General features: G+C 47.9%; 1 protein-coding gene across 2 annotated transcripts in view; it reads left to right on the top strand.

The window, feature by feature from the left end:
* The first annotated feature begins 10,366 nt into the window (after positions 1-10,366).
* PGS1 (phosphatidylglycerophosphate synthase 1) overlaps positions 10,367-27,337 on the top strand; it is a 34,451-nt gene continuing 17,480 nt past the window's right edge. For both annotated transcript variants that reach the window (XM_069750696.1, XM_069750697.1), the window contains exon 1: positions 10,367-10,629. In XM_069750696.1, coding sequence (XP_069606797.1) covers positions 10,538-10,629 — 92 coding nt within the window. In that variant the 5' untranslated portion in view covers positions 10,367-10,537. The remainder of the gene's footprint in view (positions 10,630-27,337) is intronic.

Consider the following 27,337-nt stretch of genomic DNA (forward strand, 5'->3'; position numbering starts at 1 on the left):
GATTTCTTTTTTTTTAGGTGGAAGCAGACATGTTTAATTTTAGTATCTCTTCAGAGTTCCTCTTTCTTGTAAGCCAGAATGAGAGACGGTCGTTTTTCTCAATAAGTGTGACACACCTCGGAAGGAGGACGTTCTGAGACATATTTTAGTCACAATCTAGTCAGAAAGTCCTCAGCGATTCCCCTAAATGGCTGCTTTTACTATGACAGTCCCAGATGAATTTCCCCTCTTTTCCCAACTTCTGTCCCATATTGGAGCATCGTAGTTAGCGGGGTGTGTGGTAAACTTTAAGGGGCCCCGCGGGGCCCTTACATGACACGGAGCAATTATGTCTTTTTAACTAATAACTATGCAATCATCTCATCATCATTGTGGGCTGATATGTGGACGACTCAGGTTTCACTTTCACGCTAAAGCTGCCATAGGTGAAATGATACTTCGGCTGATCGCTATCTCGGCCATCTTTCCCATACACAGGGCCGCTCGGTCAGATGAGCTCTACACTGTTCTTTATGAGAAAGACGTCGCCGGACTTCTCTGCCTGCGGCTTACCACAAACCGATTAACATGCCCGATCTACATCTTCCCCTACCATCAGTTTCGAGGCCCCTATATACTATACATTGAACTGGCGGCTGAACCTGTCGATATTGACTGGTTCGGCAAACAATAGGGAAAACTAAAGACTTCACTCCCATACAGATGCTTGTATTTAAAGGGTTTTTTTTTTTTTCTGACTTTACAAGTTATCCCCTATCCATAACTTGTCTGACCCTTCGGACCTCCAGCGATCCTGAGAATGGGGCTTCGGAACATTAATGGGCACCCATCTAGAATGAGGCGTAGATGCGCATGCTCCACCTCCACGCCATTCATTATTTGTGGGTCTCTTGAAAATAGCAGAAAACTTTTTGGGAAAACCACGTCAGGCTATGTGCCCACGTTGCGGATTCGTGTGCGGATTTTTCCACACCATTTTTTAAAAATCCACAGGTAAAAAGCAGTGCATTTTACCTGCGGATTACCAGCGGATTAACCGTGGATTTCCTGCATTTTTTGTGCGGATTTCACCTGCAGATTCCTATTGAGGAGCAGATGTAAAACGCTGCGGAATCCGCACAAAGAATTGACATGCTGCGGAAAATACAATGCAGCATTTCCGCGCGGTATTTTCCGCACCATGGGCACAGCGGATTTGGTTTTCCATAGGTTTACATGGTACTATAAACCTGATGGAAAACTGCTGCGAATCCGCAGCGGCCAATCCGCTGGCAAATCCGCAACGTGTGCACATAGCCTTAAGGCTTATCAATTAGGGTTGTGTCCGACGAATGGGACCCACTCAGGTAGTGAGAATGGGGATATATCACTATGGACATAGGCAACTGAGCAAAATATATTCCATAGACTCTGTCTCCAGTCGCGATAGTTTAACCTCTTAGATCCCGCTGTCAGTCATGACAGCAGCATTTTAGGAGTTTAGAAACGGGAAATGGGGAGATCACTTCTGATGTCCATCTCCCCAAAGCAATGGGATTGCAGGGTGCCGATGGGCTGTTATGGCAGCTGGGGGTCTTTAGTGAGTGCCATGTGACTACTCACATGAAGCCCAGACTGGTAATTATACAATAGACTGCAATATTATGCTATGGCAGTGCACTGTATATGCGATAACGAGATTGCTGGTTCAAGACCCCTAATGGTTTTAATGAACATTGTAAACAAAATAAAAAAAAAAAAATATATATATATATATATATATATATATCCAGAGATGTGTCCTTCTGTCCGAAGCCTCGACGCCTGCATAATGTGGCGTCGAAGTCAGCGCATGCGCATACCACATTATGGCGCCATTTTATTGAAGAGTGTCTGTGGGGGAGCAAATTCCTTTATATCTGCAGTCTGGCATCCTTGCTCCTGTCTGTGTCTGCTCTCTGTTGCCCCCGCCTGCTCTCTTCATGAGTTGTTTTTTTCTAAACTAAAACTTCAGTATTCAGGATAAATTGCCGTGTTGGCACTTTGCGATAAATTAATGAGTTTTGGGTTGTAGTTTAGGCACTCGGTCTCTAAAAGGTTCACCATCACTGTTGTAGTTCATGCTGCAATCTCCGTCGCCATTTTATTGAAGGCACTGTATCTGTGAATTCGCAGACAGAGTGTCTTCAAAAAATGAGGTGAAATTAAAAATGTACCAATAAAAATGGTTGCCACCTGGGCAGAGAATGGGTTTAATAGCTAGTGCATAATATATACAGTGGGGAAATAAGTATTTGATCCCTTGCTGATTTTGTAAGTTTGCCCACTGACAAAGACATGAATAGTCAATAATTTTAAGGGTAGGTTAATTTTAACATGGAGAGATAGACTACCAAAAATAAAATCCAGAAAATCACATTGTATAAATTGTATACAGCTGTATATAAGATGCAAAGAAGTGTTAGACAAATATGAGCTACCGGGATTCCATTTGATGCTATATAGTCAATTAAAGCATTATGTACTAGATTTCTCACAAGATGTAAGGAAGGAGGTTGACTCAGATATATGGGGTGACTTAGTTACCAAAGATATTAAGGAAATATCGATCTCCTCGATATATGGGATGCTGAGAGATGTATTACGACCATCAGGAGCAGACAAAGTGTTTTGCAAATGGGAAAAATACATGCAAGATGAAGAACTTGAGCATAAAATACTACATGGATGGAAATTGGTGAGGGAGCATATCATAAATGAGCAATGGAGGGATAGCCAATTTAGAATAATGCACAAAATAATATGTGGCTTTAATATTCCGCCAACTCCACAAAATCCTGATAGGCAGATGAGTTGCCCCAAATGCAACACATCCAAAACAGATATGGAACATGGCATATGGTCGTGTACCAAGACACAAGAGCTTTGGACCACGGTTCAAGATATGTATCTGCAGATGTGTGGGATCTGGGTGGACATTGACCCGCTGTGCTGGTGGTTTCATAAAGGCCCCGCGACACTTGAGCGATTCCGACAACGATACGACCTGTCAGGGATCGCTCAAGCGTCGCTATGTGGTCGCTGGTGAGATGTCAAACAGTGAGATCTCACCAACGACGCAGCAGCGATGCGGCGACCTGTAGCGACCTGTAGAACGATCCTATTTCATGACGATTCAATGGGACGTCCTGTCAGCGAGGTCGTTGGTAAGGTGTCAAACACAGCGATGTGTGCTACCCAGCGGGACCTCAACGATCAAAAAACGGTCCAGGCCATTCCGACACGACCAGCGATCTCACAGCAGGGGCCTGGTCGCTGCTACGTGTCACACATAGCGAGATCGCTACTGAGATCGCTGTTGCGTCACAAAACTTGTGACTCAGCAGCGATCTCGCTAGCGATCTCGCTATGTGTGACGGGGGCTTTATACGACAGGCAAAACAAGAAGGTGACAGTTACATGACTTGTTCCACACTATTACATTGGTAACAAAACGTTTAATTCTACAATACTGGCTGGTCAGTACACTTCCAGGGATAAAAGAGATTAAAGCAGGACTAATGTCTGTTCTATATTTAGAAAAAAAGAGAAGCAGAAAGGAATAAAGATAAGATGACGAAAAGATTGAAAAAAAATGGAGAGTGTTCATAGAATCGTTATTGTCTACTGGGGAAATTCAGGAGATTATGAGGTCTTTTGTTAACTCAGATTGGTATTTGTTAGAAGACTTAAGTGGTAGTTTGGGTAAATTAAAATTTGTCACATGATAATTGCATCAGATGTTGCATGTCCAGGATTTGATTGTCGGATTACAATCATTGAAGCTGGATAGATGTGGACATTACGGGATATGTTAATTGTATTTGTGTTACAAAGATTAATTATTGTTTTGTTTTTTTGTGTAACAATCTAAGGCCATGTTCACACTATGCGTTCTGTCCTGCGGGTTCTCCCGCAGCGGATTTGATAAATCTGCAGGGCAAACCCGCTGCGGTTATCCCTGCAGATTTATCGCGGTTTGTCCTGCGGGTTCCGCTGCGGGATTTACCCCTACTATTGATGCTGCATATGCAGCAATATGCAGCATCAATAGTAGTGTTAAAAATAATAAAATCATGATATACTCACCCTCTGACGTCCCGATCTCCTCGGCGCTGCAGGCGGCGGTCCGGTTCCAAAGATGCTGTGCGACCAGGACCTTCGGTGACGTCACGGTCATGTGACCGCGACATCACCGAAGGTCCTGGTCGCATAGCAAACCTGAGACCGGACGGCCGCGTGCAGCGCTGAGACTTCAGAGGTTAGTATAACATGATTTTTTATTTTAATTCTTTTTTTTTAACACAAATATGGTTCCCGGGGCCTGGAGGAGAGTCTCCTCTCCTCCACCCCTGGTATAACCCGCACATTATCCGCTTACTTCCCGCATGGTGGGCACAGCCCCATGCGGGAAGTAAGCGGATCAATGCATTTCTATGGGTGCAGAATCGCTGCGATTCTGCACAAAGAAGTGACATGGTCCTTCTTTTTTTCCGCAGCAATTCAGCGCGTTTTTTTTCGGGTTTTTCCGCATCATGTGCACTGCTTTTTTTGTTTTCCATAGGGTAACATTGTACTGTACCCTGCATGGAAAACAGCTGCGGACCCGCAGCGGCAAAATCGCCGCGGTTCCGCAGTAAAAAACGCATAGTGTGAACATGGCCTAAAACAACATTTGCAGTATGTATTTTGCTGATTTGTTTAAAAAAAAACAAACAATAAAAATGATGTTTTAAAAAAAAAAGGATGCAAAGAACTAAAAACATGCGGGTTACACTACTGCTCATATAAGAGGGTGTTGCACAGTGGCCCACCGGAGGATTTTCCTGTTCTCCCATGGGCCAGTCCAACCCTGAACATATAGAATACTCACCCGGTGGGGAACATTTAAAAAAAATTCCCCAGTAAATCTAAGTCTATTCACTTTTTATTAATCAGACAACACAAAAAAAGATTTCCAGCGCAAATATTTTCTTGGAGAAGACACAAAGTACAGATTACTGTCATGTTTCAGATCACAAATGTCCGTCAGTCACAGCATAATTTGCACTTTATGTTTGCAGGGCATTCATTCATTCATTGGCAAAGTAAAAGTATCCGGAGTGACAAAGATGAATACTAACGAGGCAATTAGCAGCTTTACGGCTGGGGCCATATAGGGACTTTGGATGGCACACATTGCACTGCCAAAATTTCGAAGCGCAATACAATTGAATAGGTTGTTGCATTGTGAACACCAGGGTACTGCGATCGCGACATGTCGCAGAAAGTGATTAATAGAGAAGAGCCAAAATACTAAAGATTAAAGAGCATGGTTGCAGTATAGAGGCGGCTCAGTGGTTAGCACTGAATGGTGGCTCAGTGGTTAGCATTGAATGGTGGCACAGTGGTTAGCACTGAACGGTGGCTCAGTGGTTAGCACTGAACGGTGGCTCAGTGGTTAGCATTGAAAGGTGGCTCAGTGGTTAGCACTGTATGGTGGCTCAGTGGTTAGCACTGAATGGTGGCTCAGTGGTTAGCACTGAACGGTGGCTCAGTGGTTAGCATTGAAAGGTGGCTCAGTGGTTAGCACTGAATGGTGGCACAGTGGTTAGCACTGAATGGTGGCTCAGTGGTTAGCACTGAACAGTGGCACAGTGGTTAGCACTGAATGGTGGCTCAGTGGTTAGCACTGTTGCGTTGCAGCGCTGGAGTCCTGGGTTCATAATCCCACCAAGGACAACATCTACAAGGAGTTTGTATGTTTTCCCCGTGTTTGCGTGGGTTTCCTCCGGGTTCTCCGGTTTCCTCCCACACTCCAAAGACATACTGATAGGGACTTTACATTGTGATCCCCATCGGGGACAGCGATGATAATGTCTGTAAAGTGCGGTGGAATTAATGGTGCTATATAAGCGAGTAAAATCAAAATTAAGAGTTCGGGCTCGATTCATCATTGCATTTCCACCATTTTTTTTTTTGAGTGAGTGAAATTAGTGACTTATGGATTTGCGACAAAATTCATAATTTGCATCTTTTTTTTTCACGTTGTCTTTTGTGGTTTAGTTCGTTTTCTGATTTTTACGTCACTGTAGCTTTTCTAGATGTTTTAGACTGATCAACTAAATGCGACTTTAAAAAAAAAAAAGTTGCAGCATTTGATGCAACTCTACTCCTGTCTCACCCAGGAGTCATTTCATGTGCATTGCTCATTTCTACGCATTTTTAATGATATTTTGCTAAACGCGCAACTAAAAAGTCGCAAAAACAGTTAAAGACAAAAAAAAAAAAAAGACACAGGGACCGATTTATCATTTGCAGTTTTTTTAAGGTCACTTTTATGTTTTGACTTCTGGTTTTCACCGAAGTTTTTTTTGCGCAAAATTTATCGAAATGGTGCACGTGATTCATTAATTTTGCACACAACCCAAAATTATTTTATTTTCTGTCTCTGGTTTTGCATTTTTTTTAGTGGGAAAAGGGCAAAAAGAAAAACAAAACAAAATGACTATAGTGCATAATATTACTCGGGGGGGGGGGGGGGGCTGCCCCTTTTTTGCAACTTGGTAAAAAAAAGGCACATTTCATCTGGAAAAGGTTCATTGACGTAAAAATCATAAAAGGTTTTAAGCTAGAAATTGAATTGATAAGCTTTAAAATATTTGCAGAACGCGAGGTTGCTCAAAAATTTTGAAACTTTTGGCCTTTTTCATGCCAGATTCGCCAAGAAGGGTAGAGTGGGGGCGCAATGCCACAGTTCGTTTAATTCATGACGAGCTGTTTTGTACTTTATGACAGAAATCTTACTCCAGTCTCTGGACTGGAGTAAAATATGTGGTGAGACTCAGACAGGCACATGTCACTTTTCAGATGCCCCTGATCCATGAAGAGGCCCCTCTATTAATGAATCTAGCGCCTATGACTCAGATTGTTCACACTAGTCTTTATGAATCCGGGCCCAAATAAAACCATGTGAAGCTAGTACAATAATTCTCCAGTTTGTACAGAATTACACCATGTTTATTTTTTGGATTTTCTTTAGTGCTCCCACAGCAGGTACTATCACATCTTGTACTTATCGCCAATCTCGGGGTATAGAGAAGGTTAATCCCCCATAACAAGGAGGTGACCATGAACGCAAACACTTTCATCGTGAAGCATTTGGGATTTTTTCCATAAATACAAGCGTACCGTATGGTCTCAATTATTAAAGGCTTAATGGTCGTATGTTTGTATCTGAAATTATTCTTTTTTCCATGTTTTTTTTTCTAGTACTCTTTGTATATTTAATACTGTCAGTATCTTTTTCCATTCTTGGCAAACCTATTCATTAGTATTCACGTGAGTCCATGTGATTTTGTGTTGCCCGGGGATGATGTCGGGAAGCTTAAGTGCTCAGATATGTGCTACTTGTGCAATGACTAAAATGAATTGTCATTAAACAGTAATCTGTATTTTGTGCCTTCTAAACGTGATCGTTGGTGCTGGAAATCGTTCTCCTGATTGCATTACCCGTGATCTATGAACCCGACAAGTTGGAGAGTGAGCTGAACTTTGTCCGGAATGTATTCCTTTTCTTTTAGAGGTCCATCTGTTCCTGAGAAAGCCAAGACTCCATTATATCGCCCACTGGATGGGTAATTCTTCTGGTTATTTGGTCATTCAGGAGCTGGTGAAAGCTGGGTGACAGCAAGATTCCACAAGCTTTCCTAAAAACAGATATCAATGGGAAATTAAAGGGTCCTCTGGCATCCCCACATCCACATTGACCGGTGAATGTACAGTCATCAACGTCCCTAAGGCAGAAGTGGTAGGTGCCATAAAACTGGTCATTACCTATCTGTAGGATGGGCTGATCGGTGGGTGCCCCGCCGCTAGGATGAGCACTGATCAACATAATCGAGAATTTGTAACCCCGACAAAGAACTCTTATCCTTGTTACAAAATGGAGAAGCAAGTCAACGCCTCTCCATTCATTCTTTAAGGTCTGCAGGAAAAAGTTGAGCGCAGCCCCATAGGGAATGAATGGAGTGGCGGTTGAGCCGTGCACTGTGGCTTAATGGGAATAATAGTTCCATGTTCAGCTGATCGGTGCGTGTCCCCAGCTACTGGACCTCCAGCAATCTACATGTATTACCTCACAAGCCTTGTAAAGGATAACTCCGTTTCCAAATAAAGTATTCACGGCTAAGGGCAGTTTATATCGATATCTCACTTCCTACGTCACACTCGCAGGGGTCCATGAAGCAGTGATATGGAGAGTTGTTTGATGAGGGTCGTACACTCCTTGATTATTTAGTATCTGATTGGTGGGAGTTATATCGCAAAATATGGCCCACTGGGTGATACCTACAGGTGGGGTCCAACAGTTGTATTTCAACCAAAGCCTCGGGAGCAGTGGCGTAACTACAATAAGTGCAGGGGTAGCAATTGCATCTATGCCCTAGAGCTTAGGGGGCCCCAAAAGATCATTTTTCCTCTATAAAAAAGACCAATGTTCTTAAAAACTTGTGATCATTGGGGGCCCTATTGGAGCTTTTGAACTGGGGCCCATGAGTTTCAAGTTACGCCCATGCATGGGGGCTCAAACAGTGTTATAATGATTCCAGTATTGTAAATGATGGTTGGGCACTGTCATTTTCAGCATTAGGGCCCCGGATGGGTCACATTACACTTCACGGGGCCCAATCTTAAAGAGGTATAGTGATAGGTGATGCTAGGTTGCTAAAAATTCTGGAACTCTTAACCCCTTCATGACCCAGCCTATTTTGACCTTAAAGATCCTGAGGGCGAAGAAGCCACCAATGCGCGCGTAACCTACAGAGCTACGCTCCGGACCACCTAGCTATGCAAGGTAATGTCGCCGACCCGATTCACCTGGCTGCAGTTACCAAGCACAGCGGGTGGTTGGGAAAGCATTGAAGAGGATGTAAAGCAGCAGGACCACTTCATTTTCTAGATTAGTGCAGGTCCCTGGGGTTGGACCCCCCAATCATAAGGTGATGGCATATCATAACCTATTAGGGGGCCACATAATGCCACGGGCATGGTGCTCTATGGCTACGTTCACACTAGCGTTCGGCTAGTGTGCGTCGCGCTAGCGTCGGGCGACGCAGCGGCGACGCACGCGTCATGCGCCCCTATGTTTAACATGGGGGACGCATGCGTTTTTGCTTGTTGCGTTTTCCGACACGTGCGTCTTTTTTTACGCTAGCGTCGGACCAAGAAAACGCAACAAGTTGCATTTTTCTTGCGTCCGATTTTCGTCAAAAAACGACGCACGCGTCGAAAAACGCGTTTTTGCGTGCGTTTGCACGCGTTTTTCGGTGCGTTGTGCGTCGCCGACGCAGCGGCGCACAACGCTATTGTGAACGTAGCCTATCCTCCTGCCATGATCTGCGTCATTTTCCTCTGGTGCCGGTAGAGATGTATTCTAGCTAATTGTCTGGGCCCTCATTCTCCTGGGGCCCATAGCAACTGCATGGAATGTCATTATTATATATCTGACAGGTAATTATTAAATAATATGTGTCACAACTCCGAGGCAAACGTTTGGGGAAAAAAATCTACGTAGAAAGATCCCTTAGGCTACGTTCAGATTAGCGTTTCCCGACGCTGCGTCGGGAAACGCAGCAGCGACGCACGCGTCATGCACCCCTATGTTTAACATGGGGGACGCATGCGTTTTTCTTGTTGCGTTTTCCGACACGTGCGTCGTTTTTGACGCTAGCGTCGGACGCAAGAAAATGCAACAAGATGCATTTTTCTTGCGTCCGATTTTCGTCAAAAAACGACGCACACGTCGCAAAATGCAGCGTTTTTGCGTGCGTTTGCACACGTTTTTTCGTGCGTCGTGCGTTGCATCGCCGACGCAGCGGCGCGCAACGCTAATCTGAACGTAGCCTTAGAGTGTGAAGAGGGTTGTAACACACTTGGCAGCCATGACACAAACAGCGCCGGCTCTACCAGAGATATGCAATTGACTGTTGCCGTGGAGATAAGTAGCGCATCATTTGAAGATACTTCTGACTGGTTTGTGAGTCAGGGATTTATTATGGTCACTAATATTTTTTAGCCTTATTATTCATTGCGTTGGCTCCGCTATAAGTTGCTCAAGGCGTAAAGAACGCCCCAAAAATGACAGCACCAATTGCAAAACAAGTCTAGACAAAAAATGGCGGCTGTACACACACCGAGCGAATCAAATCGCAGCTTTCATCTTGTAACCAGCAATTGAAAAATGTAAAGTTTGATCTGATTGGTTGCTATGAGCAGCTCTTCCGGCCATAGCAATCAATCAAAATCCAGCTTATAGTTTCCTCAGGATTTAGAAAGCAGCGCCCTGATTGGCTGCTCTGCCTCCTCGCGCAGAGTGACGTCTAGTATTATAGTCATGGCAGCGTGGAAAGATGACGGCACGGACGGCATGAAATGAGCGCATAAGTGCAACGGCCGCCACGTTATCTCCGGAATCCCGTGTCTCCTCGCGAGGGGCGGGACTGAGTGACCGCCTGACCGGCGTCGTGCACTTCCTGGAAAGATGGCGGCGCCCGCAGTGTTATGGCGCCGGATCCGCGGTCCGGGGCTTCTGGCTCTCTTGGCTCGTCTCTGTGACCGGGACCGTGCGGGCAGGTACGGGCGAGAGTCACTGCAAGGGCATAGAAAGCAGGCAGTAGAGGACGCCCTCATATGTCCTGTCTGGAGTCCATAGCCCCCCGTGTCCTGTCTGGAAGCAGCTTTCCCTCCTCCCCCATAGTAGTCTATAGTCCCCACCTGTCCTGTCTGGAAGCAGCTTTCCGTCCTCCCCCATAGTAGTCTATAGTCCCCCCCCACGTGTCCCGTCTGGAAGCAGCTTTCCCTCCTCCCCCATAGTAGTCTATAGTCCCCCCCACCTGTCCTGTCTGGAAGCAGCTTTCCGTCCTCCCCCATAGTAGTCTATAGTCCCCCCCACCTGTCCTGTCTGGAAGCAGCTTTCCGTCCTCCCCCATAGTAGTCTATAGTCCCCCCCCACGTGTCCCGTCTGGAAGCAGCTTTCCCTCCTCCCCCATAGTAGTCTATAGTCCCCCCCACCTGTCCTGTCTGGAAGCAGCTTTCCGTCCTCCCCCATAGTAGTCTATAGTCCCCCCCCACGTGTCCCGTCTGGAAGCAGCTTTCCCTCCTCCCCCATAGTAGTCTATAGTTCCCCCCCCACGTGTCCCGTCTGGAAGCAGCTTTCCCTCCTCCCCCATAGTAGTCTATAGTTCCCCCCCCACGTGTCCCGTCTGGAAGCAGCTTTCCCTCCTCCCCCATAGTAGTCTATAGTCCCCCCCACCTGTCCTGTCTGGAAGCAGCTTTCCGTCCTCCCCCATAGTAGTCTATAGTCCCCCCACGTGTCCTGTCTGGAAGCAGCTTTCCGTCCTCCCCCATAGTAGTCTATAGTCCCCCCCCACGTGTCCCGTCTGGAAGCAGCTTTCCCTCCTCCCCCATAGTAGTCTATAGTTCCCCCCCACGTGTCCCGTCTGGAAGCAGCTTTCCCTCCTCCCCCATAGTAGTCTATAGTTCCCCCCCACCTGTCCTGTCTGGAAGTAGCTTTCCCTCCTCCCCCATAGTAGTCTATAGTCCCCCCACGTGTCCTGTCTGGAAGCAGCTTTCCCTCCTCCCCCATAGTAGTCTATAGTCCCCACCTGTCCTGTCTGGAAGCCGCTTTCCCTCCTCCCCCATAGTAGTCTATAGTCCCCCCCCACCTGTCCTGTCTGGAAGCAGCTATCCCTCCTCCCCCATAGTAGTCTATAGTCCCCCCCACGTGTCCTGTCTGGAAGCAGCTTTCCCTCCTCCCCCATAGTAGTCTATAGTCCCCCCCCACGTGTCCTGTCTGGAAGCAGCTTTCCCTCCTCCCCCATAGTAGTCTATAGTCCCCCCCACGTGTCCCGTCTGGAAGCAGCTTTCCCTCCTCCCCCATAGTAGTCTATAGTCCCCCCACATGTCCTTTCTGGAAGCAGCTTTCCCTCCTCCCCCATAGTAGTCTATAGTTCCCCCCACCTGTCCTGTCTGGAAGTAGCTTTCCCTCCTTCCCCATAGTAGTCTATAGTCCCCCCACGTGTCCCGTCTGGAAGCGGCTTTCCCTCCTCCCCCATAGTAGTCTATAGTCCCCCGTATCCTGTCTGGAAGCAGCATTCCCTCCTCCCCATAGTAGTCTATAGTCCCCCCACGTGTCCCATCTGGAAGCAGCTTTCCCTCCTCCCCCATAGTAGTCTATAGTGCCCTCCCGTGTCCTGTCTGGAAGCAGCTTTCCCTCCTCCCCCATAGTAGTCTATAGTCCCCTCCCGTGTCCTGTCTGGAAGCAGCTTTCACTCCTCCCCCATAGTAGTCTATAGTCCCCCCACGTGTCCTGTCTGGAAGCAGCTTTCCCTCCTCCCCCATAGTAGTCTATAGTCCCCCCCCCCCCCACCTGTCCTGTCTGGAAGCAGCTTTCCCTCCTTCCCCATAGTAGTCTATAGTCCCCTCCCGTGTCCTGTCTGGAAGCAGCTTTCCCTCCTCCCCCATAGTAGTCTATAGTCCCCCCCCCCCCCCCCCACCTGTCCTGTCTGGAAGCAGCTTTCCCTCTTCTCCCTTAGTAGTCTATAGTCCCCCGTGTCCTGTCTGGAAGCAGCTTTCCCTCCTCCCCCATAGTAGTCTATAGTTCCCCCCACCTGTCCTGTCTGGAAGTAGCTTTCCCTCCTTCCCCATAGTAGTCTATAGTCCCCCCACGTGTCCCGTCTGGAAGCGGCTTTCCCTCCTCCCCCATAGTAGTCTATAGTCCCCCGTATCCTGTCTGGAAGCAGCATTCCCTCCTCCCCATAGTAGTCTATAGTCCCCGCACGTGTCCCGTCTGGAAGCAGCTTTCCCTCCTCCCCCATAGTAGTCTATAGTGCCCTCCCGTGTCCTGTCTGGAAGCAGCTTTCCCTCCTCCCCCATAGTAGTCTATAGTCCCCTCCCGTGTCCTGTCTGGAAGCAGCTTTCACTCCTCCCCCATAGTAGTCTATAGTCCCCCCCACGTGTCCTGTCTGGAAGCAGCTTTCCCTCCTCCCCCATTGTAGTCTATAGTCCCCCCACCTGTCATGTCTGGAAGCAGCTTTCCCTCCTTCCCCATAGTAGTCTATAGTCCCCCCACGTGTCCTGTCTGGAAGCAGCTTTCCCTCTTCCCCCATAGTAATCTATAGTCCCCCGTGTCCTGTCTGGAAGCAGCTTTCCCTCCTCCCCCATAGTAGTCTATAGTCCCCCCCACGTGTCCTGTCTGGAAGCAGCTTTCCCTCCTTCCCCATAGTAGTCTATAGTCCCCCCACACGTCCCGTCTGGAAGCGGCTTTCCCTCCTCCCCCATAGTAGTCTATAGTCCCCTCCCGTGTCCTGTCTGGAAGCAGCTTTCCCTCCTCCCCCATAGTAGTTTATAGTCCCCCCCCACCTGTCCTGTCTGGAAGCAGCTTTCCCTCTTCTCCCTTAGTAGTCTATAGTCCCCCGTGTCCTGTCTGGAAGCAGCTTTCCCTCCTCCCCCATAGTAGTCTATAGTCCCCCCCACGTGTCCTGTCTGGAAGCAGCTTTCCCTCCTTCCCCATAGTAGTCTATAGTCCCCCGTGTCCTGTCTGGAAGCAGCTTTCCCTCCTCCCCCATAGTAGTCTATAGTCCCCCCACGTGTCCTGTCTGGAAGCAGCTTTCCCTCCTCCCCCATTGTAGTCTATAGTCCCCCGTGTCCTGTCTGGAAGCAGCTTTCCCTCCTTCCCCATAGTAGTCTATAGTCCCCCGTGTCCTGTCTGGAAGCAGCTTTCCCTCCTCCCCCATAGTAGTCTATAGTCCCCTCACGTGTCCTGTCTGGAAGCAGCTTTCCCTCCTCCCCCATAGTAGTCTATAGTCCCCCCATGTGTCCTGTGGAGGACGTTGTCGCCCCCTCCCCCCATGTGTCCTGTCTGGAGGATCTAATCTATGGTGTCCTATATAATAACACAGAGCACATTGAGAACTGAAAACAAAGATCAAATGAGTTGCCAAATGAATTGAAAATCTAGTCCAGACATTGACAAGGTTCGAAAAAAAGATTTTTATTTGAAATAATAATTTTCTCCTTCAAACTTTGCTTTCGTCAAGGAATGCTCCCTTTGCAGCAATTCCAGCATTGCAGACCTTTGGCATTCTAGCAGTTGAGGTAATCTGGAGAAATTTCACCCCATGCTTCCAGAAGTCCCTCCCACAAGTTGGTTTGGCTTGATGGGCCCTTTTTGCATACCATATGGTCAAGCTGCTCCCACAACAGCTCATTGGGGTTGAGATCCGGTGACTGCGCTGGCCACTCCATTAGGCCGGTTTCACACGTCAGTGGCTCCGGTACGTGAGGTGACAGTTTCCTCACGTACCGGAGACACTGACTCACGTAGACACATTAAAATCAATGTGTCTCTGTACATGTCAGCGTGTTTTCACGGACCATGTGTCCGTTTGGAAAAAACGGAGACATGTCAGTGTTTGTGGAAGCGCACGTATTACACGGACCCATTAAAGTCAATGGGTCCGTGTAAAACACGTACCGCACACGGATGTTGTCCGTGTGCAGTCCGTGTGCTGTGCAGGAGACAGCGCTACGGTAAGCGCAGTCCCCCCAGCGTGGTGCTGAAGCCGCTATTCATTTCTTCTCTCCAGCATCGTTCGCTGGAGAGAAGATATGAAAAATCTATTATTTTTTTTTTTGGGTGTTTAAAATAAAGATCCCTGTCCCCAACCCCCTCCCACCCCCTGTGCGCCCCCTGCTGTTAATAAAATACCCGGTTCCCTCGCTGGCGCTGCTTCCTGTCCTCGCCGCAGCTTCTTTTGTATGAGCGGTCACGTGGTGCTGCCCATTACAGTCATGAATATGCGGCTCCACCCCTATTGGAGGTGGAGCCGCATATTCACCACTGTAATAGGCGGTACCACGTGACAGCTCATACAGGAGAAGCTGCGGCGAGGACAGGAAGCAAGCGCCAGCGAGGGAGCCGGGTAAGTATTTTATTAACAGCGGGGGGGGGGGGGGGGGGGCACAGGTTGTGGGAGGGGGTTGGGGACAGGGATCTTTATTTTAAACACCCAAAAAAAAAAAAAAATCGTTCGCTGGAGAGAAGAAAAGAATGGCGGCTTCAGCACCAGATGCAGGGGACAGCGCTTAACTGTAGCGCTGTCTCCTGCACGGTACGTGTGGTACCCAGTCGGAACATGGGCGGCACACGGATGCCGTACGTGTGCCACATTGATGTACCACGGGAGCACACGGACACGGATAATTCCGGTACCGATTTTTCCGGTACCGGAATTATCTGGACGTGTGAGACTGGCCTTTCAGATAGAATTATAGCTGCCTGCTTCATTCCTAAATAGTTCTTGCATAATTTGGAGGTGTGCTTTGTGTCATTGTCCTGTTGTGGGATGAAATTGGCTCCTATCAAGCGCTGTCCACAGGGTATGGCATGGCGTTGCAAAATGGAGTGATAGCCTTCCTTGTTCAAAATCCCTTTTACCTTGTACAAATCTCCCACTTTACAAGCACCAAAGCAACCCCAGACCATCACATTACCTCCACCATGCTTGACTGATAATAATCTTTATTAATAATCTTTATTTTTATATAGCGCTAACATATTCCGCAGCGCTTTACACACATTATCATTGCTGTCCCCATTGGGGCTCACAATCTAAATTCCCTGTCAGTATGTCTTTGGAATGTGGGAGGAAACCGGAGTGCCCGGAGGAAACCCACGCAAACACGGAGAGAACATACAAACTCCTTGCAGATGTTGTCCTTAGTGGGGCTTGAACCCAGGACTCCAGCGCTGCAAGGCTGCTGTGCTAACCACTGCGCCACCGTGCTGATGGTGTCAGGCACTTTTCTATCATCTTTTCAGTTGTTCTGCATCTCACAAATGTTCTTCTGTGTGATCCAAACACCTCAAACTTGGATTCGTCTGTCCATAACACTTTTTTCCAATCTTCCTCTGTCCAATGTCTGTGTTCTTTTGCCCATATTAATCTTTTCCATTTATTAGCCAGTCTCAGATATGGCTTTTTCTTTGCCACTCTGCCCTGAAGGCCAGCATCCCAGAGTCGCCTCTTCACTGTAGACATTGACACTTGTGTTTTGCGTGTATTATTTAATGAAGCTGCCAGTTGAAGACCTGTGAGGCATCGATTTCTCAAACTGCAGACTCTAATGTACTTGTATTGTTGCTCAGATGTGTAGCGGGGCTTCCCACTTCTCTTTCAGCTCTGATTAGAGCCTGTTTGTGCTCTCCTCTAAAGGGAGTAGTGCACACCGTTGTAGGAAATCTTCAGTTTCTGGCAACTTCCCGCATGGAATAGCCTTCATTTCTAAGAACAAGAATAGACCGTCGAGTTGCACATGAAAGTTCTTTTTTTTCTGGCCATTTTGAGAGTTTAATGGAACCAACAAATGCAATGCTCCAGATTCTCAACTAGCTCAAAGGAAGGTCAGGTTTATAGGTTCTCTAATCAGCCAAACTGTTTTCAGCTGTGCTAACATGCTTGACAAGGGTTTTCAAGGGTATTCTAACCATCCATTAGCCTTCTTACACAGTTAGCAAACACAAAGTACCATAAGAACACTGGAGTGATGGTTGTTGGAAATGAGCCTCTATACACCTATGAAGATATTGCATTACAAACCAGACGTTTGAGACTAGAACAGTCATTTACCACATTAACAATATATAGAGTGTATTTCTGAATCATTTAATGTTGGCTTCATTGGAAAAAACTGTGCTTTTATTTAAAAAATAAGGAAATTTCTAAGTGACCCTAAACTTTGGAACGATAGTGTAAGTTTAAAAACAAAAATTAAATGACCAGCACCCCTTCTGAGGAAAAACAGCCGAAATGCATGTAAAGGGGTCCACTGTCCCAAATCCAGCACTGGGTAAATATAGTCTTGGGTAGGCTTGAGTGAAACGAATCGGACAAATTCAAAAGTCGCCGACTTTTGGCAAAGTCGGGTTTCATGAAACCCGACCCGATCCTAGTGTGGGATCGGCCATGCGGTCGGCGATCTTCGCGCCAAAGTCGCGTTTTGTATGACGCGTTTGGCGCCATTGGACGGAGGAGAGAGAGAAAAAAAGTGTTAGATTTCCCATTGACTTTGCATTGGGTTTCGTGTTTCGGTCGATCCCCGACTTGTCGCCATAATCGGCCGATTTCACTCGACTCGACTTTTGACCCTAAAAAACTAAAGTCGCTCAACCCTAGTCTTGGGTAACCCTTGCCAAAAATTTATTTAACTTTTATAGGCACTCCCTGGCCTGTTTGCGGACATAGGGTTTGGATTAATGCTATTAGGCTGTGTGCCCACGTTGAGTTTTTTTGTGCGTTTCGGCCGCGTTTTTTGCCGCAGCGGAAACGCTTAAAAATGCATTCCCATGCAATCCTATGGGATTCTGCATTTGATGTGCCCATGCTGTGGATTTTCCTGCTGCGGAATCGCATAGCGGTAAAATCCGCAGTATGTTCATTACTTATGCGGAATTGCGGCGATTCCACAGCCATAGGATTGCATTGAAACTCTCACTTTACGCATGTGGCCACTATGCGTGAAGTCAGCGCTTCATGTGCGGATGGTACCCAGGGTCTGGAGGAGAAGAGACTCTCTCCTCCAGGCTCTGGGTACAATATTCCTGTAAAAAAAAAAAAAGAATTAAAATAAAAAAATAGGGATATACTTACCTTCTGATGGACCCCGGAGTCCTCCCGCCTCTCAGCGGTGCACGTGGCAGCTTCAGTTCCCAGGGATGCATTGCGTGAATCACCTGAGATGACGCCACAAAGGTCCTTCGCGCAAAGCATCCCTGGGAACGGACTGTATCGGGAGCGCTGCTGAGATCGGGGGGCCTTCGGAAGGTGAGAATAACAATATTTTTTAACATTCTATCTGCATAGGCAGCATCAATAGTAAAAAGTTGGTCACACTTGTCAAGCAGTATGCTTGTGTGACCAACCTGTCAATCATTTTTCCAAGCGATGCTTCAAATCGCTTGGAGAACGCAAGCATTCTGCAAGCTAAAAACGCTTGCACAACACTTGTGTTTTGCGGTGAAACGCATGAGAATTCCGCATGCGTTTTACCCGCGGCAGGGAGTTGCGGAAAGGCTGGGGACATTTCCGCAGCATTTCTGCAGTGTGGGCGCATAGCCGAATAGCTTTATTCCTGAAATCCATCCCTCTTGATCTGCAGCACAGGTTCAGGACATCTTCAAGCATCACTCTGCATTATTTCCACATCTCAACTCTCAAGCACTTGGCGCTTTCATAATATTACTCATCACTTTATATATTTTGCTGCTTCCTGGGATATCTAGTAGGATATTTTTCACCTGTCAGTAGTTCATTGCCGCTATATTAGGTATCGTTTACATTAGGTGTTTACCCATTTTTACAACTTTATATTTACGATTTATTTTCACAGTGTCGTATTCTGCATAAAATGTGTTGCCATTTCCTTTGTTTTAGGTCGTGTTTTTTAAACTTATATTGGTAATTAAATAAAGATTAATGAATTTTCACATATTTCATCTTTGGAGAATCTTTTGTTGTCTCCATTGGTTTCCTGTGTGGAGGATGCTGTCCCCTCCCCCACCTCATATGTCCTGTGCAGGACGCAGTCACCCTCCCTTACGCCCCCTTCATATGTCCTGTCTGGAGGACGCTATCAACACCCCTTCCCCAATATGTCCTGTTTGGAGGATGCTGTCATTCCCCTCCCCCTCCCCCTCCCCCCCCCCCCCATATGTCCAGTATGGAGGATGCTGTCGCCTCCCCCCACCCCCCATATGCCACATGTCCTTTTTGGAGGCCACTGTCAACCCCGCCCCCCCCATATGGCCTGCCTGGAGGCTCTCTCCCCCCCCCCCCCCCCCCCATATTTCCTAGCCGGAGGCCTCTATCCCCCGCCTCAAATGTCCTGTCTGGGGGTTGTTATCGCATAATTGTTTGGTGTGTATTATCATTCTTAAAAAAGAAAAAAAAAAAACACCGTATTTGGCTAAGTTCACACTAGGCATTTTTTGTGTTTTTTATTAATGCCAATTTTCAGCTGCCTTTTGTCTTACCTGTAAAGCCTATGCGATTTCAGAAATCTCATGCAAACACCTTGGTTTTTTAGGTTTTTTTTCAGCATTATTTTGTCTTGGAATGTTTTTTGGACAGAGCATGTAACCTTGAGTCCCCCCCCAGCGTTTTTCACCCTGCAAGTGCAGCAGTACGTGAAACCCATTTATTTTTGTGATTTCCCCCCCCCCCCCCCCAAGGTTTACTGTTTTGGTCACCTGAGATGCCAGGTTCTTTAAATCAGTGATGCATAAAAAGTAAACATTGGCCATCAAAGGTGTGAAATCGTATAATTCCTGTGGCTGACCAAGGTGTGAGATTGCACAATGCCTGAGCAACTCAATGGCTGAGCAAAGTGTGAAAGATAATCAGTGTCCTACAAACTCAATGCACTGTCAGGGTCTTAAGTACAGGTTACCTTTTGTACGTGTATTTTTTTTTTTCATGAACATGTATGTCTTGTATTGGTGACCTGTGTTCATGCTTCTGCGGTGGGTTTATGTAACCCCTTCCCGACCTGTGACACCACGTAGGCGTCACAAAAGTCGGTGCTAATCTGACATGTGACGCCTATGATGTGGTGTCATGGCAGGATCACGTTCCTGCAGATCGGGTGAAAGGGTTAACTGAAATTTCACCCAACCTGCAGGGACAGGGGGAGTGGTAGTTCAGCCCAGAGGGGTGGCTTCCCCTCCCCCCCCCCCCACCCCCGTGGCTACAATCACTTTGATTGTCTGTTGAAAGTGACGCTTCACTTTCAATCAGAGCAATCATAATATTTCACCAATGAAAATTGGTGAAATATTACAAACCAGCCATGGCCGATGCTGCAATACCATCGGCCATGGCTGGAGACCACAATCTGCCACCACCGCCGATCTCCCCAGTCCTCTGACCTCCTGTCGTCCCGATCCCACCCCCCCCCATACTTACCGACCTCTGTGTCCTCCCTCCCGGTGTCCGTCCGTCTTCTGCATGGGCGCCGCCATCTTCCAAAGTGGCGGGCGCATGCGTAGTGCGCCCGCCGAATCGGCCGGCATATTCACTCATTCATTTTGATCACTGTGATAGACCATATCACAGTGATCAAAATAAAAAAGTAGTAAATAATCCCCCCCCCCCCCTTTATCACCTTCATAGGCAAGGACCATAATAAAATAAAGAAAATATATTTATTTTTATTTTTCCACTAGGGTTGGGGTTAGAACTAGGGTTGGGGTTAGAATTGGGCTATGTGCACATGGTGCAGATTTAGCTGCAGATCCGCAGCAGATTGAACGCTGCGGATTTGTAGCAGTTTTCCATCACGTTTACAGTACCATGTAAACCTATGGAAAACCAAATCCGCTGTGCCCATGGTGCGGAAAATACCGCTCGGTATTTTCCGCGGCATGTCAATTCTTTGTGCGGATTCTGCAGCGTTTTACACGTGTTCCTGTATAGGAATCCGCTGGTGAAATCTGCACAAAAAACACTGGAAATCCGCAGGTAAAACGCAGTGTGTTTTACCTGCGGATTTTTTCAAAAATGGTGCGGAAAAATCCACACACAAATCCGCAACATAGGCACATAGCCATAGAGTTAGGGTTGGAATTGGGGTTAAGATTAGGGTTAGGGGTGTGTTGGGGTTAGGGTTATGGTTGGGATTAGGGTTAGGGGTGTGTTGGGGTTAGGGTTATGGTTGGGTTTAGGGTTGTGGCTAGGGGTGTGTTGGGGTTAGGGTTGTGACTAGGGTCATGGCTAGAGTTGGGATTAGGGTTAGGGATGTGTTGGGATTAGTGTTAGTTAGAATCAAGGGGTTTCCACTGTTTAGGCACATCAGAGGGTCTCCAAACACGACATGGCGCCACTATTGATTCCAGCCAATCTTGTGTTCAAAAAGTCAACTGGTGCTCCCTTCTGAACTCCGACGTGCGCCCAAACAGTGGTTTACCCCCACATATGGGGTATCAGTGTACTCAGTACAAACTGGACAACAACTTTTGGGGTCCAATTTCTCCTGTCACCCTTGTGAAAGTAAAAAATTGCGGGCTAAAAAATCATTTTTGAGGAAAGAAAAATTATTTTTTATTTTCATGGCTCTGCGTTCTAAACTTCTGTGAAGCACTTGGGGGTTCAAAGTGCTCACCGCACATCTAGATAAGTTCCTTTGTGGGTCTAGTTTCCAAAATGGTGTCACTTGTGTTTTTTTTTTACTGTTTAGGCACATCAGGGGCTCTGCAAACGCAACGTGACGCCCACAGACCATTCCATCAAAGTCTGCATTTCAAAATGTCACTATTTTCTTTCCGAGCCCCGACGTGTGCCCAAACAGTGGTTTACCCCCACATATGGGGTACCAGCATACTCGGGACAAACTGGACAACAACTTTTGGGGTCCAATTTCTCCTGTTACTCTTGTGAAAAAAAAAAAATTGCAGGCTAAAAATCAGTTTTGAGGAAAGAAAAATAATTTATTTTCACGGCTCTGCGTTATAAACTTCTGTGAAGCACTTGGGGGTTCAAAGTGCTCACCGCACATCTAGATAAGTTCCTTGGGGGGGGGGGGGGTCTAGTTTCTAAAATGGGGTCACTTGTGGGGGATCTCCATTGTTTAAGCACACAGGGGCTCTCCAAACGCAACATGGTGTCCGCTAACGATTGGAGCTAATTTTTCATTCAAAAAGTCAAATGGCGCGCCTTCCCTTCCGAGCCCTGCCGTGTGTCCAAAGTAACAGTGGTTTACCCCCACATGTGAGGTATCAGTGTACTCAGGAGAAATTGTCCAACAAATTTTAGGATCCATTTTATCCTGTTGCCCTTGTGAAAATGAAAAAATTGAGGCTAAAAACTTTTTTTGTGGGGAAAAAAAAGTACTTTTTCATTTTTATGGATCAATTTGTGAAGCACCTGGGGGTTTAAAGTGCTCAGTATGCATCTAGATAAGTTCCTTGGGGGGGTCGTCTAGTTTCCAAAATGGGGTCACTTGTGGGGGAGCTCCAATCTTTAGGCACACAGAGGCTCTCCAAACGCGACATGGTGTCCGCTAAAGATTGGAGCCAACTTTTCATTCAAAAAGTCAAACGGCGCTACTTCCTTTCTGAGCCCTGCCGTGTGCCCAAACAGTGGTCCCCCCCCCACATATGAGGTATCAGCGTACTCAGGACAAATTGGACCACAGCTTTCGGGGTCCAACTTCTCCTTTTACCCTTGGGAGAATTAAAAAAAATGTTGCTATAAGATCATTTTTGTGACTAAAAAGTGAAATGTTCGTTTTTTCCTTCCATGTTGCTTCTGCTGCTGTGAAGCACCTGAAGGGTTAATAAACTTCTTATATGTGGTTTTGTGCACCTTGAAGGGTGCAGTTTTTAGAATGGTGTTACTTTTGGGTATTTTCAACCATATAGACCCCTCAAACTGACTTCAAATGTGAGGTGGTCCCTAAAAACGTGCTGTGTATACTTCTGGCCACATTCTGTCTTGCGTAGCCTCGCTCAGCTCACTTGTATTAAGCAAGGCCTAGTCAGAATGTGGCCAGGTGTATGTATATCGTGTGTTTGTGGTGACTGCCCGCTCTCACTGCCGGCATTGGAGAATCTTGACAGCGCGCACTGTTAGGACGCAGAAGTCTGCAGTCACATAGTACCTGCAGACTTTCATGCTTAACTGGACAACTCCTTTAATGCTAAGGACAATGAGCTGCGGTGCGGTTTTGAAATCTGCCCAGATCTCATGTTTTCTATGAGCGGGCCGGGGACAGAATCATCTGGCCATAGCTGATCTCTGAGTACAAAGAGATCCAAGGCAGAATCAGCAGCCTGATCTTTCTCTCCTCCAACATCATACGTCAAGAGGCCCACTATACACATTGGACTAGTGGCAGCAGGATTGACTGATGTGGGACCAACACATTTTCTACATAATGCAGGTCCTCAGTGATGGCGTATACCATAGAGGGTCAGGTCTCCAGTCAGCTGTGACTATATACTTTCTAGCAAGCTTGGACAGGACAACAGTGGGAGTTGCAGGTTGAAGACCCCCTGTCATAGACATCCATTGAAGCAGGGTTATTCTCCTCTTATATGGGTGAACTTCCAAGGTGCCTGTAAAAACAAGCAAGTCTGCAAATTACCCTTGCCTGAACTGTCAGCTTTCAGGAGCTCACTTTCTTTCCTCGGGATGGGCAGACCGCTAACTTTTGACCCCTCTCCCCAATGCACATTAATGCACCTTTGGGCTCAGTATTCATGTTTTCAGTGGGGAGTGGAGAATGCCTTATACAGACTCCTATGGCCGGCCCCATACACATAGGATGGTTGTCCTGTCCTGCTGACTCTTCTCTCTTGTGTATGGAGGACTTTAGAAGTCACTGCTGAGCTTGGTTTCCCATTACAGATTGGCTTTTTTTTTAACTTTCTGACCTGTATGATGGATATGATGATTTTAGTGAGGCTTTGGGGTGTTGGCAGGAACTTTCTTAACTTTTTTTTTTTTTTTTGCCGACATTTATTATTAGATTTGTTACTGGTCTTGCCCTCCATAACTTCAACAGAGAAGGGACTGAAGTTTTCTAAGGACTAATCCCTTTAAATGAGGAGGCTGATAGGTGTCTGTGTATGAGCATTTCTGCCTGTCACTATTGTGCAGGAATTTGCCCATAAATGTTATCATGTGAACCTTATAGCCACTACTTACTGGGAAAGGGCCTGACATGGGCGGCTGACTTTACAGCTCCCTTTCTTTGCAGGAGGGAATGGAATCGGTGCCAGGCGGGAGACCTTCCAGTAGCCAATTGATCTCTTGAGGTTCTTACTGGGCCACTAGATTTGGTTGCCAGATTGCACAGTATGGGTCCCTCCCTACCTTGATGGGATGATAGGTGCCTTCACCTTCTGGGATTTCATCTATATGGTGATGTTGGTGATGGTCACCCTTTGTGCCAGCGGATATCATTACAGACAGACTATAACCAGCTTTATTGGCTTCCTGTCTGGACTAACTTTTAGACATGGCTATTCCTTGCAGTGGTCCATCCGGCTCTCGGGGGGTTAGCCGAGCCTCAGGTGATCTCACGCTTTGAGGTTTAGTGTAGTAATATTTCCCAGCAGTGAATCAGCGTGGTCAGCTGCCCTCATATCCTGCTGGGTGAGCCATGGCCAGCCGGTTATCCTTGAGATTCCAGTCGCCTCCTCCTGTGATCCGGGACGTCTTCTGGGAACTTTGCACCCTATAGTAATGGGTGTTGGTGGCAGCGTGCCATGTGTGTAGATACCCATCTTATGTGAGGCCTAATAATGTCATGTGCACATCCTGGATACGGGAGGTCACATCACAGCTGCCTACAGATCCGTGTCAGATCTGCGCACATGGCACACTCATAGCCACACATCCTGGCCATGCTCTACGCTGCTGACGATACACATGAAGGGATCGTTACACTACTACTCTCAGCGTTTGTACCAGATCGAGTTATTGAGGTCAGCACTTATTACTGTGCATAGGAAAGAGACAACACATCGGCGGAGGCAGAGAAACTTATGAGTAAGCGTTCTGCCATCTTTCATGTTTTATGAAAAAGCTGGAAATAGATTGAACCCCCAGGTTGACATAAATCTGTCTGGGTCATGGGTTCATGCAAGACAAAAGCTGTGAGTTGCACCTGTCATAAAGGGTTATACGGCACCATTCACATCCACATCGAGAGGTGAGGGCACCGAGATGTCGGGTATCGGGCACCATTTCCGGCATGTGGTGTCATCTAGGGCCTTTCACCTCCTCACACTGAAGTGACCAGTGCCAGAAGTCTTTTTACCATGCTCAAACGCATACAGGTAAATGTCAGCAAAAAATGAAAATATGATCCTGTAGAAATTGGCTGACCAGCTAGTGTATAATGGGGGTCACCCAATAAATGGGAGGGTAGTGGGGGAGGATCGGGTATGTTTGGTTTCATCATGTTTTGTGAAAATTATTCTCCGCCACCTATGGAGAACACATGCACGCTCACATTAATGGAGAAGGTGTCAGCTAAGAAGTTTATGGCTACTTTTACGCCAGATGGCCACAAAAAAACACCTTCATAAGACTTGCTACATTAGAATTGTCCGTCAGTGTCATGTAGGAGCCATTGAGTCATGTGCCAGTGTGTAAATAAGGCCGACGAGTGGCTGGTAGAGTTAACGTGAATCAATTGGCTGAGTCTATCAGCCACAACCCTGGTCTCTGGCTGTTGGTCTGAAACTGAAAAACGCCACTTTGCTGACAGCATCCACTGCCTTTCGTTTGATTAGCCGGACTGGCGCAATGTCACACGCGCCACACCGCCAGGATGTGCCAGCTAATCGAAAGAACCCCCCCATGCCGCCATGTAAGACTCAAGGCTTGCATCCAGAAATGGATCGACTCGCTGGCATAGCCATAATGCAGATGTGACGCCGATTCAGCGATGTCTTCACTGGTAACCAGGGTAAACATCGGGTTACTAAGCGCAGGGCCACGCTTAGTAACCCGATGTTTACCCTGGTTACCAGCGTAAAAGTTAAAAAAAAAAAAAAAAAACACTACATACTTGCCTTCCGCTGTCTGTCCCCGGCGCTGTGCTTCTCTGCACTGGCTGTGAGCGCCAGCCAGCCGGAAAGCAGAGCGGTGACGTCACCGCTCTGCTTTCCGGCCGCTGTGCTCACAGTCAGTGCAGGAAAGCACAGCGCCGGGGACAGACAGCGGAAGGTAAGTATGAAGCGTTTGTTTTTTTTTACTTTTACGATGGTAACCAGGGTAAACATCGGGTTACTAAGCGCGGCCCTGCGCTTAGTAACCCGATGTTTACCCTGGTTACCGGCATCGTTGGTCGCTGGAGAGCGGTCTGTGTGACAGCTCTCCAGCGACCAAACAGCGACACTGCAGCGATCGACATCGTTGTCGGTATCGCTGCAGCGTCGCTGAGTGTGAAGGTACTTTTACACCAATGTTTACATACCGGGGGTAACATACAAATATTAGGCTCGGGTCACATCTGCACTGTGTATCCTGTGTACAGTAGCAGCTATGAACCACCACCACTATAAGTCTGTGGGATCCATCTGAGACTTACTAATGTGTCTTCTCCAAAAAATCCAATGTTTGAGATTTCAGAATCCTCCATTTGTTTATTATATATGTATACACAGTATGTGTCATGTGCTGCTCCATCCTGCGTCCCCATTCTGACATGGGCTGCTCCCATCCTGCCACACTCTGCTCTGCTACATCTGCCACACTCTGCTCTGCTACATCTGCCACACTCTGCTCTGCTACATCTGCCACACTCTGCTCTGCTACGTCTGCCACACTCTGCTCTGCTACGTCTGCCACACTCTGCTCTGCTACGTCTGCCACACTCTGCTCTGCTACGTCTGCCACACTCTGCTCTGCTACGTCTGCCACACTCTGCTCTGCTACGTCTGCCACACTCTGCTCTGCTACGTCTGCCACACTCTGCTCTGCTACGTCTGCCACACTCTGCTCTGCTACGTCTGCCACACTCTGCTCTGCTACGTCTGCCACACTCTGCTCTGCTACGTCTGCCACACTCTGCTCTGCTACGTTTGCCACACTCTGCTCTGCTACGTTTGCCACACCCTGCCTGCTACATCTGCCACACTCTGCACTGACCCGCTCGGCCCCGCTGCCTCTGACCCGCTCGGCCCCGCTGCCTCTGACCCGCTCGGCCCCGCTGCCTCTGACCCGCTCGGCCCCGCTGCCTCTGACCCGCTCGGCCCCGCTGCCTCTGACCCGCTCGGCCCCGCTGCCTCTGACCCGCTCGGCCCCGCTGCCTCTGACCCGCTCGGCCCCGCTGCCTCTGACCCGCTCGGCCCCGCTGCCTCTGACCCGCTCGGCCCCGCTGCCTCTGACCCGCTCGGCCCCGCTGCCTCTGACCCGCTCGGCCCCGCTGCCTCTGACCCGCTCGGCCCCGCTGCCTCTGACCCGCTCGGCCCCGCTGCCTCTGACCCGCTCGGCCCCGCTGCCTCTGACCCGCTCGGCCCCGCTGCCTCTGACCCGCTCGGCGCCGAGTGCTGGGGGGCATGAGCAGGCAGGGACACCTGAGCGCTGTGGGCGTCAGGTGCCGGTATCGCCGCCAGCTCAGGCCCCCCAGCACTTACTATATTCACCTGTCCTCCGTTCCACCGCTGCGTGCCGCCATCTTCCCGGTCCTCTGGCTGTGACTGTTCAGTCAGAGGGCGGCGCCGGCGCGCATTAAGCGCGTCATCGCGCCCTCTGAACTGAAGGTCACAGGC

This window comes from Ranitomeya imitator, chromosome 2 (assembly GCF_032444005.1).
Source record: "Ranitomeya imitator isolate aRanImi1 chromosome 2, aRanImi1.pri, whole genome shotgun sequence".
In the NCBI taxonomy this organism is placed as follows: Eukaryota; Metazoa; Chordata; class Amphibia; order Anura; family Dendrobatidae; genus Ranitomeya; species Ranitomeya imitator.